This window comes from Carcharhinus amblyrhynchos, chromosome 1 (assembly GCF_965287045.1).
Source record: "Carcharhinus amblyrhynchos chromosome 1, sCarAmb.v2.hapA, whole genome shotgun sequence".
NCBI lineage: Eukaryota > Metazoa > Chordata > Chondrichthyes > Carcharhiniformes > Carcharhinidae > Carcharhinus > Carcharhinus amblyrhynchos.
In genome coordinates, this window is record NC_137324.1 from 7,909,195 (window position 1) to 7,925,481 (window position 16,287).

General features: G+C 42.8%; 1 protein-coding gene across 2 annotated transcripts in view; it reads right to left on the bottom strand.

The window, feature by feature from the left end:
• Window positions 1–16,287, bottom strand: part of LOC145344932 (exocyst complex component 6B) — a 595,965-nt gene that overhangs the window by 181,101 nt on the left and 398,577 nt on the right. For both annotated transcript variants that reach the window (XM_080192414.1, XM_080192326.1), the window contains exon 15: window positions 16,022–16,131. In XM_080192414.1, the coding sequence (XP_080048540.1) occupies window positions 16,022–16,131 (110 nt within the window). The remainder of the gene's footprint in view (window positions 1–16,021; window positions 16,132–16,287) is intronic.

Sequence of the window (16,287 nt, forward strand, 5' to 3'; positions counted from 1 at the left end):
CCCCTTCCCAATCACTCTAATGGACAGAACAAAGAACAAAGAACAAGTGTCTCTGTGTAAAAAATCTGCCTCGTATATCTCCTTTATCTACCTCGCATATCTGCCCCTTACACCTTAAACCTGTGCCCCCTAGTAATTGACTCTTCCACCCTGGGAAAAAGCTTCTAACTATCCACTCTGTCGACCTCTATCAGGTCTTCAGTCAAACCTCCGTCGCTCCAGTGAGGACAAACCAAGTTTCTCCAACCTCTTCTCATAGCTAATGCCCTCCATACCAGGCAACATCCTGGTAAATCTTTTCTGTACCCTCTCCAAAGCCTCCACATCCTTTGGTAGTGCGGCGACCAGAATTGAACACTATATTCCAAGTGCGGCCTAACCAAGGTTCTATAAAGCTGCAACATGACTCGCCAATTTTTAAACTCAATGCCCCAGCCGATGAAGGCAAGCATGCCGTATGCCTTCTTGATTACCTTCTCCACCTGCCTTGCCACTTTCAGTGACCTGTGTACCTGTACACCCAGATCCCTTTGCTTATCAATACTCTTAAGGGTTCTGCCATTTATTGTATACTTCCTATCTGCATTAGACTTTCCAAAATGCATTACCTCACATTTGTCCGAATGATCAACACTTCCACTATGTTGAATTTTAATAGATCCAAAGCAACACTCCCTAATTATCCAATGATTTAAAACATTTGCAGACAATTAATCACGATAAAACGTTCACGTATGGAGATAACAGCACATTCCACTGTCCAACCCATTTTGGGTACAATGTTATTCTGTTAAACTCTGGTTTTTCAGTTGAGATTGAATGGTTATTATGAATCACTGTGCATTATACAGACACTGAGATTATAATTAGCTATCTTACTTCACAATTAACTGAAGTCCTGATCTAAATGGAACTATTCCTTGGCAAAGCAGTTTATCGGCGTCTGATATGAAAGGACCGGATATACCAGGATCCAAAGTGCAACAAGCAGACAGGATGAACGGGCGCCTGTTTACTGAAGAGTGACCTGATTGATTTCAGCAGTTTACTATCAATGACAAATACTTACATAGAAAAGAGATGTCCTGCTGCCCACCCTTCAAAGATAAAGAGTTTCATGGGGAGGCGAAGAATGAACTGGAGAGCTCCTTCAAAGAGCCAGTACAAGCATGATGGGCTGAATAGCCTTCTTAGTTGTATGAATAAGTCGCAGAATCATAGAATGGTCACTGCACCAAAGGAGGCCATTTGGCCTGTTGTGTCTGTGCCGGCTTTCTGCAAGAGCAAATCAGCTAGTCCCACTCTTCACTTTTTCCCCATGGCCCTCTACCTTTTAGCCTCTTCAGATCACAGAATGTTTTAGGCTTATGTTCATAGATGTCTATTAAAATTTTCTTTTGAAAGCTCCAATTTAATCCTCCTTCACCACACTCTCAGGCTGCGCAGTCCAAGTGCTAATGACTCACTGGGTAAAAATATTCTTCCTCATGCCACAGTTAGTTATTCTGCTATTCACCTTGTGCCCTCTGGTACTTGATCCTTTTGTTAATCTACTTCTGGGGGGGTTAACATTTACCAGACACTTAACTGTACCAGTCAAGTAAATACTGTGGTCACAGGTCAGAGGCTAGGAATTCTTTGGCAAGTAACTCACATCCTGAACCCCAGAGTCTATCCACCATCTATCTACAAGTTAGGATGGAATACTCTCCACTTGTCTGGATGAGAGTAGCTCCACCAATGCTCGAGAATAACACCTTCCAAGGCAAGATGCTTGATTACCATCCCATCCACCAGCTTTAACATTCACTTCTTTCACCACTAGCTCACAGTGGCAGCAATCTGCACCATCTACAAGATGCACTGCAACAAATTGCTAAGGTTCCTTTGACAGCACCTTCCAAACCCACAACTTCTACCAGCAAGGTACACTGCCACCTGCACATTCCCCTCCAACCATCCTGACTTGGAACCACATCATCATTCTTTCAGTGTCCCTGGCTCAAAATTTTGGAACTGCCTCTCTAACAGCACTGTGGGTGGCTACAACACATGAACTACAATGGTTCAGGTAGGCAGTTTAGCACCACCTTGTCAAGGGCAATCCACAAAGGACAACATATGATGGCCATGCCATCTGCATTCACATCCCATGAATAAATAGTTTCTAAAAATCAGTTTCTGCTGTGGTGGCACAGTGGTGAGCACTGCTGCCTTGCAGAACCAGGGACCTGGGTTCAATTCTGGCCTTGAGTAATTATTGTGTGGAATTTGCACATTCTCTTTGTGTCTGCATGGGATTCCTCCAGGTGTTCCAGTTTCCTCCCACAGTCCAAAGATGTGCAGGTTAGGTTGACTGGCCATGATAAATGACCCTTAGTATCAAGGGGACTAGCAGGGTAAATACATGGGTTCCGGATTAGGGTCTGGGTGGGATTATTGTCGATGCAGGCTTGATGGGCCAAATGGCCTCTTTCTGCACTGTAGGGATTCTATGATCTCTAATTATTTTGAACACTGCCTCAGAAAAGCAGCCAGCATAATCAAGGACCCCACACCCCATGGACCTACATTTGTCCACCTTCTTCCATCAGGAAAATGATACAAAAGTCTGAGAGCATGTACCAATCAACTCAACGACAGCTTCTTCCCTTCTGCCATCAGACTTCTGAATGGACGTACCTCGTATTAAGTTGATCTTTCTCTGCACCATAGCTATGACTGTAACACTGTATTGTGCACTCTCTCCTTCTCTATGTACAGTATACTTTGTATAGCATGCAAGAAACAACACTTTTCACTATATATTAATACATGTGACAATAATAAATCAAATAAGTCAAATCAAAACAAAGCGTACCGTTCATAGAGAAGGGGAGAGTGCATTCTGCACTCCTCTATCCAAGCCCCTCTCAATTTCTTCTCTGAGAAGAACAGCCCCAGTGTCCCTGGGACCTTTCTCATAAATTGTTTCTACGCCCTCTCTAAATACTTCACATTCAACAATTTGTTTTCAGAAAGTACCAGGTCTCTGTCTCTGTGTCCCTTATAAAACTGCTTCCCCTCATCTTCCTACCAAATTGTATCACTCTTAATTGCCTGCTGAAATGGCCAAGTAAACCTATCAATCCAGGGCAATTGGGATGGGCAACAAATGCTGGCCCAGCCAATGACGTTTACATCCCACGAATGAATGAATTAAAAGAAGTAGATTTAAACACTTCTGACGAGCTCCTCATACACTTGTAGCCAGTTACATACAATGAAGTGCATTATCAAACTTCCTCCTAATACTGTTAATAATGTCTTCAGTCCAAACTCAGATGAACTCTCAGCACTTAATACAACTTCTTTCTTTCCTGCAGCAAATTACCCTTTTCTACCACAATTTCTTCTTCTCCTCAAACTTACTTTGCCCTAGTTGCTGAAATACTTCAGACTTTTAGCTTCACGGTCTCAAATACTTTTAGACCCAGATGCCAGACTTGAAAAGACAGAAATTTCCATTAAATCATGGGATTTAATGGGATTGAGCCATGGGATTTAATGGGATTGAGGCACGGGATTTAATGGGATTGAGGCACGGGATTTAATGGGATTGAGGGTTATAGATAGGCCTGGTAGGTAGGGATGTGATCGGCGCAACTTGTGGGCTGAATGGCCTGTTTGTGCTGTAGTGTTCTATGTTCTATGTAAAAATGACATCCTCAAGGCCTTTAAGGATTCAAAGCCACTTCATTCCAGTGAAGAATTTTTGAAGTATTCTGTCAGCTGAAGCCAAAGTAGGCCTCACTGATCATAACCTAACCGAAGGATTAATTTCCATAGTGAGAATGATCACATATATCACAATGGAGGTTTCAGCATTTCCTTGTTGGGTGAATGCAAGATTCCTCTGCCCCATTTTAAAGCCATGATGTGGAGATGTCAGCATTGGACTGGGGTACACACAGTGAGAAGTCTCACAACACCAGGTTAAAGTCCAACAGGTTTATTTGGTAGCAAAAGCCACTAACGCTCCGAAAGCTGGCATTTTAAAGTCAGCAGGGATGTTCATTTTGTAACCTTAATAATTATCCCTGAACCACCATTCCTAAAATTCGATCAACTGGTCATTATCACATTGCTTCTTGTGGGAAGTTAACAAGTGGTGTATACAAGTTGAAGCAATGATAAAGAACTTGCATTTATAAAGCATCCCTCATCATTAACTGTAGCTTGGACTGTTCAAACACACTTCCAGCTGGTCGCTCACACTTGAGGTCATCAAAATTCTTCTGTCTATGCCTTTGGCCATGGCCTTATTAGGCCCGTTCATCCATCCTCCCTCTGCTTGCTGATCTACATGGTTCTTGGTCAAACAAGATCTTGATTTTAATATTCTCAGTCTTGTTTTAAAATCCTTCCATGACATCATCCCTCCTATCTCTGTAATTGCGTCCAGCCTCACAACTCTCCAAAATATCTGTGCTCCTCTCATTCTGGCATCTTGAGTATCTGATTTTAACTACTCCACCGTTGGCGACAGCACCTTTAATTGCTTAGGCCTAAGGCTCTGGAACATTTTCCCTCTTCCTCTCCTCCTCTCTAACTTGCTTTTCTGCTTAAAACGTACCTCTTTGACCAAGCTTTTGATCATCTGACCAAATATCTCATTAAGTGGCTTCTGAGGGGCATCTTGACAAATACATGAATAGGAGGGGAATAGAGTGAAGGTTAGGGGATTTTACTTCAGATGGGCAGCATGGTCAGTGCAGGCTTGGAAGGCCCAAGGGCCTGTTCCTGTGCTGTAATTTTCTTTGTTCTTTGTGGCTCAGTGTCACGTTTTGTTTTATAACATCCCTCAGCAGTATCTTGGGATGTTTCATGACATGAATGATGTGATAGATATAAGTTGCAATTTTTTCCTGTTGCTTTATCATTCGTGCTGTTGGCATGTCCCAAACTGTTGCACAGATAATGGCCAGAGCAGAGCCAGCAGAGGTCCAGGGTAATTCTGTCTAGAGGATGAGATGTTTAACTGAGGCCCCATCCAGTTGTCCATTAAAGATCTCATGGCATTACTCAAAGTGCAGTGAGTGCTTCTATCACTTCAGTAACCACCATTCCCAGCTGAATCATCATCCATTGCCTCAAAGAGATCCGCCCTCCCCATCAAACTGGCAATTCACCTCCCCGTTTCTTGCATTTACCTCCGCAACAGGTACTGTACTTCAAAAAGAAGACTTATTTTTTTCTGCCGCAACTTTCAGGTATTCGGGATGTTGAAAACTGCCTCACAGCGAATGAAGTACTTGCAAAGTGCAGTCGCTGTTGTAATGAGGCAAACACAACAGTCAATCTGAACACAAGAAGATGCTGCAAACAGCAATGTGATAATGAACAGATAATAAATTTTGGGTAGCATTAATTGAGGGACAAATATTGGCCAGTATACCAAGGAAAACTCTCAGCTCTTTTTCAAAGTAATAACCATGAGATCCTTTTACATCTGTGCGAGAGGGCAGACCAGATCTTGTCTGAAATGGGGAGGCATGAGACGATACAAATTCCATTATTTCAGCTTGGACTCTGGGATCAATGGGAGATAATGCGGGGTGAAAAAAAATAAAACAAGCATTGAAGGAGAGACAGAAGAGTGTGCAAAAAGACACCACTAAACTCGATACCTTGCTTCCTAAGGACTCACAAGCTTATGACCCGGCATACCTAACTTGATTGACGGGCTGACCCCATCACTCTAGGGTTCAGTAAGAATGACAGCTAAATATCCTGCTGGCTCTCCATGCAGACCCTCTAATAAAAACCAATTCAAACCTGTCACGTTACTGAAGGGAAGAAGTGGCAGGCGACATTATTGGTCAGGGATAGTGGGCCATTGTTTGGCAGGGGGCCCTTTCTAACAGGACAACAACTCCAGCAGAGAAGACGGCAGCAAAGTGCACTCAAAGCGTTTTATTTAAATTTTCCTCTGACATGCAGGCTTTGTTTTTTTGTTACGAACTGACAAGTATTTTAAAAGCACCTTAGACAACAGATTTGAGGAATTTTCTCAGATGACACACAAACCCATTGTATTGGAGGCTAACATTCATTGTCTCCAGCTCCAATTCATTCTTTCCCAGAACCTCACAACTGTGGAACTTCACAGTCCTTCCTCCTACCATCAATGGGCTTTTAAACATCAAGATTGGCAATACCGAATCATCACTCCTTCATTTCACCAACATCTTCCAGCTATCCACTTCCCAGTTCCCCTGCCAATATTTCTCCTTCAATCATCATCACCAAAGAAAAATTGCCTGGCCATTTCCACAACCTTGGTCTGTGGAGCTTGCTGTGAGAGAATTGGTTGTCACTTTCCTACACTAAATAGTGACTGCACTTCAGATATATTTCGTTGATTGTGACATACTTTAGAACAACCTGTGGTCACAAAAATGCAAGACCTCCTTGCTTTTTAAGAAAGCTTTGCGATGTCTTGAACCATATCCAGAAGTTTGCAGAAAGAAGAAACTATCTCCCTCATAAGATGCTGACGCTGGGGGTCAACTTTTTTTAAAAATTCATTTGTGGGACATGGGCGTCGTTGGCTGGCCAGAATTTATTGCCCATCTCTAGTTGCCCTTGTTCAGAAGGCAGTTGCGAGTCAACCCACACTGCTCTTGCACTGGAGTCACATGTAGGCCAGACCAGATAAGGACGGCAGATTTCCTTCCCTAAAGGACATTAATAAATCAGATGGGTTCTTCCAACAATCGGCAATGGTTTCATGGTCATCAGTAGATTCTTAATTACAGATATTTTTATTGAATTCAAAATCCACCATCTGAGATAGCAGGATTTGAACTAGGGTCTCCAGAGCTGAGTTTCTGGATGAATATTCTAGTGATAATACCATTAGATACCACCTCCCCATAATTCAAACCCTAGACTGACAGAAGTTTTCTCTGTGAAAGGGGAATATGCAGCAAATGGCAGGTAAATGGAGTTGAGATACAGATCAGGCACGATCCAAATGCAGTACAGGCTCAAGAGTCTACTTATGTTGATAGATTCCTAGTTGTTCATTTTGTGAACAACTAATGAGGTGAATGTGCACATACTTCAACAACTTGCATTTATACAGCAACTTTAAGGCAATAAAATATCCCAAGGTATTTCTCAGGAGCATCACCAGATAAAAAGAGTGGACCAAATCACAGAAAATGATATTCCAGCAGTTGGGCAAAAGCTTGCTGAGAGGTAGGTTTTATAGAGTGTCTTAAAGTAGGAGAAGGCGGTAAGAATTGGAAAGGTTTCGAAAGGGGATTCCATAGCTCAGGCCCTCGATAAGTGAAGGCACAACTACGATGGGAAGAGTGATGACAATCAGTGTTGCATAAGAGGCCAGAATCAGAGCAGCATTCACAGAATCCCAACAGTGCAGAACAGTCTGCACCAACTCCTTGACAGAACACATTACCCAGGCCTTCTCCCCATATTTCTTATGGCCAATCCACCTAATCTGCACATCTTTGGACTGTGGGAGGAAACCGGAGCACCTGGAGGAAACCCACGCAGACACTGGGTGAATGTGCAAACTCCGCACAGTCACCCAGGCCAGAACTGAACCCTGGCGCTGTGAGGCAGGGTAACAAATTCTCTGGCAGAGAATGTGGTAGTAAATTCCACACATTCACCACCCTCTGAGTGAAGAAATTTCTCCTCACCTCAGTTGTAATCGGTTTACCCCTTATCCTTAAACTATAACCCCTATTTCTGGACTTCCCCACCATTGGGATATTCTTTCTTAATCTACCCTGTCTAATGCTGTCAGACTTTTATAAGTTTCTATGGGATTCTCTGTTACTCTTCTAAGTTCCAATGAATATAATCCTAACCATTTTAGTATCTCTTCATATAACAGCCCTTCCATCCCAGGAATCAGCCTGGTAAATCTTCGCTGTAGTCCCCCTACTGCAAGGACATCCTTCCTCAGATAAGGACAACAAAACTGCACACGATATTCCAGGTGTGACCTCACCAATGCCCTACACAGTAGAACATCTCAATTCCTATACTCAAATCCTCTCACTATAAAGGCCAACATAACATTTACCTCTTTACTCTCTGTTGTACCTGCATGCTTACTTTCAGCAACTGATGCACAGGGACACCAAGGTCTCGCTGAGCATCCACCTCTATCAATTTACATCCATTCAAATAATAATGTGATCCTATTCTGCTACCTCACATTTTGGATAACCTCACATTTATCTACAGTATTCTGCATTTGCCATGCAGATGCCTACTCACTTAGCCTGTCCAAATCACCCTGAAGCATTTCTGCATCCTCCTCACAGCTCACCCTTTCTATCATCTACAAATTTGTAGATAATATATTTAGTTTTCTCATCCAAATTTTTAATACATAATATGAACACTTGGGGGTCCTAGCACAATCGCTAGCCATTCACTGCCAATTGGAAAAAGACTCATTTATTCCAACTCTTTGCTTCCAGTCTGCTGACAAGCTTTCTATCCATTTCAAGACACTACCCACAATGAATCTATGATTCTAATCCCACATGCTTTAACTTTACATATTGATCTGCTATGTGAGATTTTGTCGAAAGCCTTCTGAAAGTCTAAATAAACCACATCCACGGGTTCTCCCTGGTCAACTCTACTAGTTACATCCTTAAAGAATTCCAGTAGGATTGCCAAGCATGATTTCCCTTTTGTAAATCCATGCTGACTTTGTCTGATTATACCACTGTCTTCCAAATGCTGACTTATGAAATCTGTGATAATGGACTCTAACAACTTCCCGATGGCAGGCTCACTTGTCTGTAGTTCTGTTTTCTCTCTACCTCCCTTTTTGAATAGCTGACTTAAACTGGCTATGACTGTAACGTCACAATCTGCACGCTCTCGTTTCCTTCTCTAAACGGTATGTTTTGTCTGTAAGTGCGCAAGAAACAATACTTTTTACTGTATGTTAATGCATATGACAATAATAAATCAAAGTAATCAAACTACCATCCAATCTGAAGGAACAAGTACAGAGTCCAAAGACTTTTGGAAAATGATCACCAATGGATCTACTGTTTCCAGGGCCTCTTCCTCAAGTACTCTAGGATGAAGATTATCTGGCCCTGGAGATTTATGCTCCTTCAATCCCATCAATTTCCCCAAAGCCATTTCTCTATTAATGCAGATTTCCTTCAGCTCCTCACTAAAACATTTTGCTCTCAGAACACCTGATACATTATTCACACCTTCCTTTGTGAAGGCAGAATCAAAGTACGAATTTAATTCCTCAACCATTTCTTTATTCCCCGTCATGGATCCCCCATTTCTGACTGTAAGGGGTCTACATTTGTTTTTGTCAGTCTCCTTCTGTGCTGTAAGATTTCACAAACAAACAAGGAAATATGTTGTTCACTCAATGTTGCATCAACTGCAACCTTAATAAGCTCTGGCAGGAAGTGCAGGAGGCATGCTTATTTTTAAAAATATGTTCTCAAGGTTTAGTTGAAGTTGGCAAAGACTGTTTTTATGACTTTAACGAGGTCCATGAGATGGACCTGTTCAAATATGAACTCCGTGATTGAGACAGTTAATGCTGTCTAACTGCAGAGGAATATAATGTGAAGTGGCCAGATTACCAAAACTCAGGATATAGAATCCAACAGTGCAGAAAGAGGTCTTTCGGCCCATCGAGTCTGCACTGACCACAATCCCACCCAGGCCCTATTCCCATAACCCCATGCATTTACTCTAGCTAGTCCTCCTCACGCTAAGGGTCAATTCAGCACGGCCAATCCACCTAACCAGCACATCTTTGAAGTGTGGGAATCAAACTAGAGCAACTGGAGGAAATCCACACAGACACAGGGAGAATGTGCAAACTCCACACAGACAATGACCCAAACCGGGAATCAAACCCAGGTCCCTGGTGCTGTGAGGCAGCAGTGCTAACCACTGTGCCAATGTGCCGATGTATACTTTGTACTGGGAAGTACTTGTGTGAGTATTACTAACTGTTGTGAAGTATTCTGAAAGAAATGGCGGAGGTTATAGTGGATGCATTGGTGGTTATTTTCCAGACGCCGCTGGATTCCGGGGAAGTGCCGGAAGATTGGAAAACGGCTAATGTTACGCCGTTGTTTAAGAAGGGTGCCAGGCAAAAGGCAGGGAATTATAGGCCGGTTAGTTTAACGTCTGTGGTAGGTAAAATGTTAGAATCCGTCATTAAGGAGGAAATTGCGAGGCATCTTGAAGGGAATTGCTTGATAGAGCAGACGCAGCACGGTTTCATTAAAGGGAAGTCGTGTCTGACAAATTTACTGGAGTTCTATGAGGATGTGTCTAGGGTGGTCGATAGAGGAGAGCCGGTGGATGTGGTCTTTCTGGATTTTCAGAAGGCGTTTGACAAAGTACCTCATAAGAGGTTATTGCAGAAGGTCAGGGGGACTTGGAGTTGGGGGTAGGGTGTTAGCGTGGATAGAGGATTGGTTGTCAAATAGGAGGCAGAGAGTGGGGGTCCACGGGTGCTATTCGGATTGGCGGATGGTGACTAGTGGAGTGCCCCAGGGGTCGGTGCTGGGGCCTCAGCTTTTTACCATTTATATAGATGATCTGGAGGAGGGAACCAAGTGTAGGGTGTCGAAATTTGCGGATGACACCAAGATTGGGGGAACGGCAAATTGTGCGGAGGGTGTGGAGAGTCTGCAGAAGGATCTAGATAGGCTGGGCGAATGGGCCAGGAAATGGCAAATGGAATTTAATGTTGGCAAGTGTGAGGTGGTCCACTTTGGTAGGAAGAATGGTAGGAAGGACTATTACTTACGGGGCGAAAAACTGCAGCAGGCGACGGTGCAGAGGGACCTCGGGGTCCTTGTGCATGAGTCGCAAAAACCCAGCTTGCAGGTGCAGCAGGTGGTCAGGAAGGCGAATGGGATGCTGGCCTTCATAGCGAAGGGGATTGAATATAAAAGTAGGGAGGTCTTGCTGCAGCTGTATAGGGCATTGGTGAGGCCGCAGCTGGAGTACTGTGTGCAGTTTTGGGCGCCGCACCTGCGCAAAGATATTTTGGCCTTGGAGGGAGTGCAGAGGAGGTTTACTAGGCTGATGCCGGAGTTGAGGGGGTTGAGCTATGAGGAGAGGCTGAATAAACTAGGCTTGTACTCGTTGGAGTTTAGAAGAATGAGGGGAGATCTCATTGAGACGTATAAGATGATGAATGGGATGGATAGGATAGAGGTGGAGAGACTCTTCCCACTGAAAAAAGACAGTAGGACTAGGGGGCACAGCCTCAAGATAAAGGGGGGGCGTTTTAGAACGGAGTTGAGGAGGAACTTCTTCACTCAAAGGGTGGTGAATCTCTGGAATTCTCTACCCATTGAAGTGGTGGAGGCTGCCTCGCTAAATATTTTCAAGAAGCGGGTTGATGGGTTTTTGATAAGAGAGGGGATTAAGGGTTATGGGGAGAGGGCCGGAAAGTGGAACTGAGCCACGACAGATCAGCCATGATCTTATTGAATGGCGGGGCAGGCTCGAAGGGCCAGATGGCCTACTCCTGCTCCTATTTCTTATGTTCTTATTACTAACTGTTGTAAGTTTGGTAAAGGGACACTGACCTCGGTGGTTTTTACTGTCCATTCAAGGCTACTCTGACCAGAGCCACATTCTGAGTGTTTAGGGGAGCAATATTAAAATTAGAACAAAGTCACGTAAAAGAGAAAGCAAAGACTCTACAACTCACTTTTCAATCCTCTGGGCAGTTGCTTAACTGATTTATGATGTTATTTACTGTTTTCTGCAACTCTGCAAATAGGTTTAGAATGTCTTTTTACTCAAATTAACTTGTCGGTGGCTGATTCCGTGAACCTTTCTGTCACCTGTGTGAACATTTCCCAGTTCCAGTCGCCTCTCATCATATTCAGAGTCTAAACTAGTCAGCAACCTCTGCAACCTAAAAAGGCTTTAAAATAAAATTGCCGAAAAATAACTTGGGAACTTCAAGATAAAAATTTGGCATTTATAAAAGACAGCAACTTAAAACTAAATTGGCAAATGTCTCTGGCAGAATGATTTCCTTCAACTCCTCACTAAAACTTGTGTTTGTCAGAACTTCTGGTACATTATTCATGTCTTCCTTTGTGAAGACAGAATCAAAGTACAAATTTAAATCCTCAACCACTTCTTTGTTCCATTATGAACCGTGGCACAGTGGTGAGCACTGCTATCTCACAGCGCCAGGGACCCGGGTTTGATTCCCGGCTTGGGTCACTATCTGTGCGGGATCTGCGCATTCTCCCCATAACTGTGCGGGTTTTTGCTGGGTGCTCTTCCCACAGTTCGAAAGACATGCTGGTTAGATACACTGGCCTTACTAAATTCTCCCTCAGTGTGCCCGAACAGGCACTGCAGTGTGGCGGCTAGGGGATTTTCACAGTAACTTCATTGCAGTGTTAATGTAAGCCTACTTGTGACACTAATAAATAAACTTTAAATTTATATATAGTAGGTTAAATACAGGTGTTGAAATAATGCATCATTAGAAAAAAATTAAATAACAATACATCAATCTAAATTGTCACTTTCTTCAAAACTTTTTAAACTATAATTTTGCCAGTGATGTCCTCTTTAAAACAAACTTTAACTTAAGATATGTAAAATTAGGATAATTTTTTTGGCTATTGAGTCCCATGATAAATAAAAGCTTAAATAATACATTCAGAATAATGCTGAAAAAGAGACATTCTGGTGAAAATGTTCATCTTGCACTTATCAGCACAAACACAAGAATGCCAAATTTCAAGGAAGCAACAATTTTTAAACATCCATTCATGGAATGTGAATGTAGCTGACTCAACCAGCATTTATTGTCCATCCCAAATTGCCCTCGAGAAGGTGGTGGTGAGCTGCCTTCTTGAACTGCTACAGTCCACGTGGTGTAGTTACACCCACTGTGTTGTTAGGGAAGGAGTTCAAGGATTTTTGACCACACGACAGTAAAGTAGCAGCAATATATTTCCAAGTCAGGATGGTTAGTGTCTTGGAGGGGAACATCTTGGTGTTGGTGTTCCCAGCATCTGCTGCTCTTATCCTTTCATCTAGAGATTGTGGGTTTGAAAGGTGCTGTCTAAGGAGATTTGGTGATTTTATACTTCATAAGGGGGAACACTAATTCCCCGGTGCATTCTTTGTGGGAAAGCCTTGACCAGAGGCAAGTCACCAATCGATCAGTCACCTTTTCACACGCAATATGAAATGTAATTCTCTTTGAAATTTGGCATTCAAAAATCTGACCTGATGAGTGCAAGACAAAAAGCTTTAACAGCATGTCTCTTTTTGCAGCAATACTTAAGATCTCATTGTCTACATTCAAAATAATTCATCATCTCAACTCTGTTAGAAAGAACAACGATCATTAAGTCTGTTCCTCGAACGAAAGGTATGAGCCGGGATCCCCCCCCAAAAAGCATGCAAGAAACAAAGCTTTTCACTGTATACTAATATATGTGACAGTAATAAATCAAAAAAATTCTAAGTCCCCATCATGCGGGAAAATGGGAGTAAATTCATGTGTTTTTTCAGCGAGATTTCCAGAATGAATCTATGACACTGTGCATCACAAAGTGCTCCAGTGGGAATAAGGGGATAGAGCCTATTCCTGCTCAAGAGGCCAGCAGCATTGCACTGAGTGGGCCACGTAAACAGGTTTGTTCTGAGCGCGATGACATTTTCTTCTTCAAATAATTATTTCAAACCATAAAGGACAGCATGATTAACCTCATGTCTCACAATAAAAACACAGCTCTAGCTTTTCTTGATTTCATTTTTGTAAAGGTTTTTTTTGCATGCTTGTGTGATCTAACTGGAAAAGGCTGCAAGCCACAAATAAGATGAAATGAAACAGAGCCACTGGTTTCAGACCATTGGTACAACCTCAGGTACTTATTGACCTGTAATTTATTTGTTTCTCTTCATTGCCAGAATGTCTCTACGTTACAACAGAAACTTCCATTTGTAGAGTTCCTTTGTGATCTCAAGGAGACACGTAAGGGGTGGAATTCTCCCAAAATAATTTCAAGCATCCAATTTGCATTTAAAAACTGGAGTAAATTCCACTGCTTTTTTCAGGGGAACTTTCAAAATGAATCTCCCACACTCTGAGCATTGTAGAGTACCCTGGTGTGAATCTCGATGAAAGTCAGAGGCAGGGCCTATTCCTGCTGGAAAGGCCGGCAGCATGGTGCTAAACAGATCACTGCACATGTGCTGATCTGTCAGGGCAAAGATTGGCCTCCCAATCACTGGCCAATGACCTTGGCGACAGTGCATCACTGGCCAATGACCTCGGCGACAATGCATCACTGGCCAGTTACCTCGGCAACAGTGCATCACTGGCCATGTAACCTTCATCTCCCTGGTTGCTGGCCTCCTAGACATGTCTGGGCCAGCCCACCTCCCATAAGATGTTAGAATAGGTGAGCAGAACCTAGGCCAAAGAGGATGGTTTTTAGAAATGTCTTAAAGAAAGACAGAGGTAGAGTGGTGGTGAGGTTGAGGGAGGGGTTTCCAGAGCTTGAGCCGGGGCTATTGAAGTTGTGGCGAGGAACAAAATTGGGGATGCATAAGCTGCCAGAATTGAAGTAGTGCACTGATGTTGAAGGGTCAGTGGTCTGGAGGGCTGAGACCTTAGAGCAATTTGAATGTGAAGATAAGGATTTTGAAATCAAAGCAACAAGTTACAGCAGACTTCTGCATATTACTCCAAGTGGAGACAAACCAGACCTTCGTACAGATCAATGTTAAAACTCTCCATCTTTTTTTGCACCTCCTCACAATCACTTTACAGACCCTTCTAGTCACAGCTGGAAACAAATCATCCGCCTGTCACTTGATTGAAGTGTGGTCGTGAGAAGAGAAACTAAAAATTATTCTGAAAATTACTGGCAAAGAAAAAGGGACAAAATTTAAAAAAAAAGCATTGCTACATTAGGCCATAATAGCCAACTGGACTAGCAACTAGAGATCTTTGTATTCAAATCCCACCATGACAAATTATAAATCCATTTCAATAAGACTGGTTTCTTGATAATCGGCAACAACTAAAATGACCATTAGAACTGCCAGATTTTTAACAAAACCAATATGCTCACTGTTGTCTTCATCAAGGAAGAAAACCTACCATTTGTACATGTGCTTCGAGTCCGGTAACCATCTGACTCTGAACTCAGGGATTGGTAGATTCCATAGTATTAACAAGATTAAGGGAGGATTTGATTGATGTTGAATTTAGTTTTTTTAGGAGGGGTGACAAAAATGATTGGTGAGGGAAGGGCTGTGGATGTTGTCTACATGGTCTTTAGTAAAGCATCTGACAAGGTCCCTCATGGCAGGCTGGTACAAAAGATTAAATCCCATGGGATCAGGGGTGGGCTAGCTCGATGGATTCAGAACTGGCTTGGCCATAGAAGACAGAGGGTAGAGGTGGAAGAGTGTTTTTCTGAATGGAGGCCTGTAACTAGTGGTATTCCGTAGTGATCGGTGCTGGGATCTCTGCTGTTTGTAATATATATAAATGACCTGGAAGAAAATGTAGTGGTCTGATTAGCAAGTTTCCGGATGATACTGAGATTGGCGGAGTTGCAGACAGTGATGAAGGTTGTCAGGGAATACAGCAGGATATTAATAGACTGGAAAATTGGGTAGAGAAATGGCAGATTTAGTCCGGACAAATGCGAGGTGATGCATTTTAGTAGATACAATTCAGGTGGGAGCTATAAACTAAATGGCAGAACCCCCCCCCGGCCAGGTGAGTATACAGGTGTACTCACCTACACAGGTGAGTATAGGTGTTCGTTCATACGTCAGCCATAATCTCACTGAATAGTGGCACAGGCACAAGAGCCTAAGTGGCCACCTCCTGTTCCTATGTCCCCTCAGGGCAATTAGTGACGGCAATGCTGCCTTTAGTATCAGATGTTCCATTTAATTTGTTCTCTCTCAATGATCTCCTTACCTCAGATGAAGGTCCTCCGAGAACTTGAGGCAGGCGTAGATAAACTCTTTAATCTGGGTGTAGACTTTGGGCACAAATTCCGAGAATGGGAACTTTTTGGGGAAGGGTTGCTGAAAATAAGGAACATAAGTCAACATGGGGGTGGAAAGAAAGTAGCAAAGACTTGAACAACAGCACATTCAATGATGCATGGCACTGTGGGGTAATTTAAAACCGTTAGAGCACCAATTAAAAAAATACAGGAAACAGTAAAATAAAAACCCAGT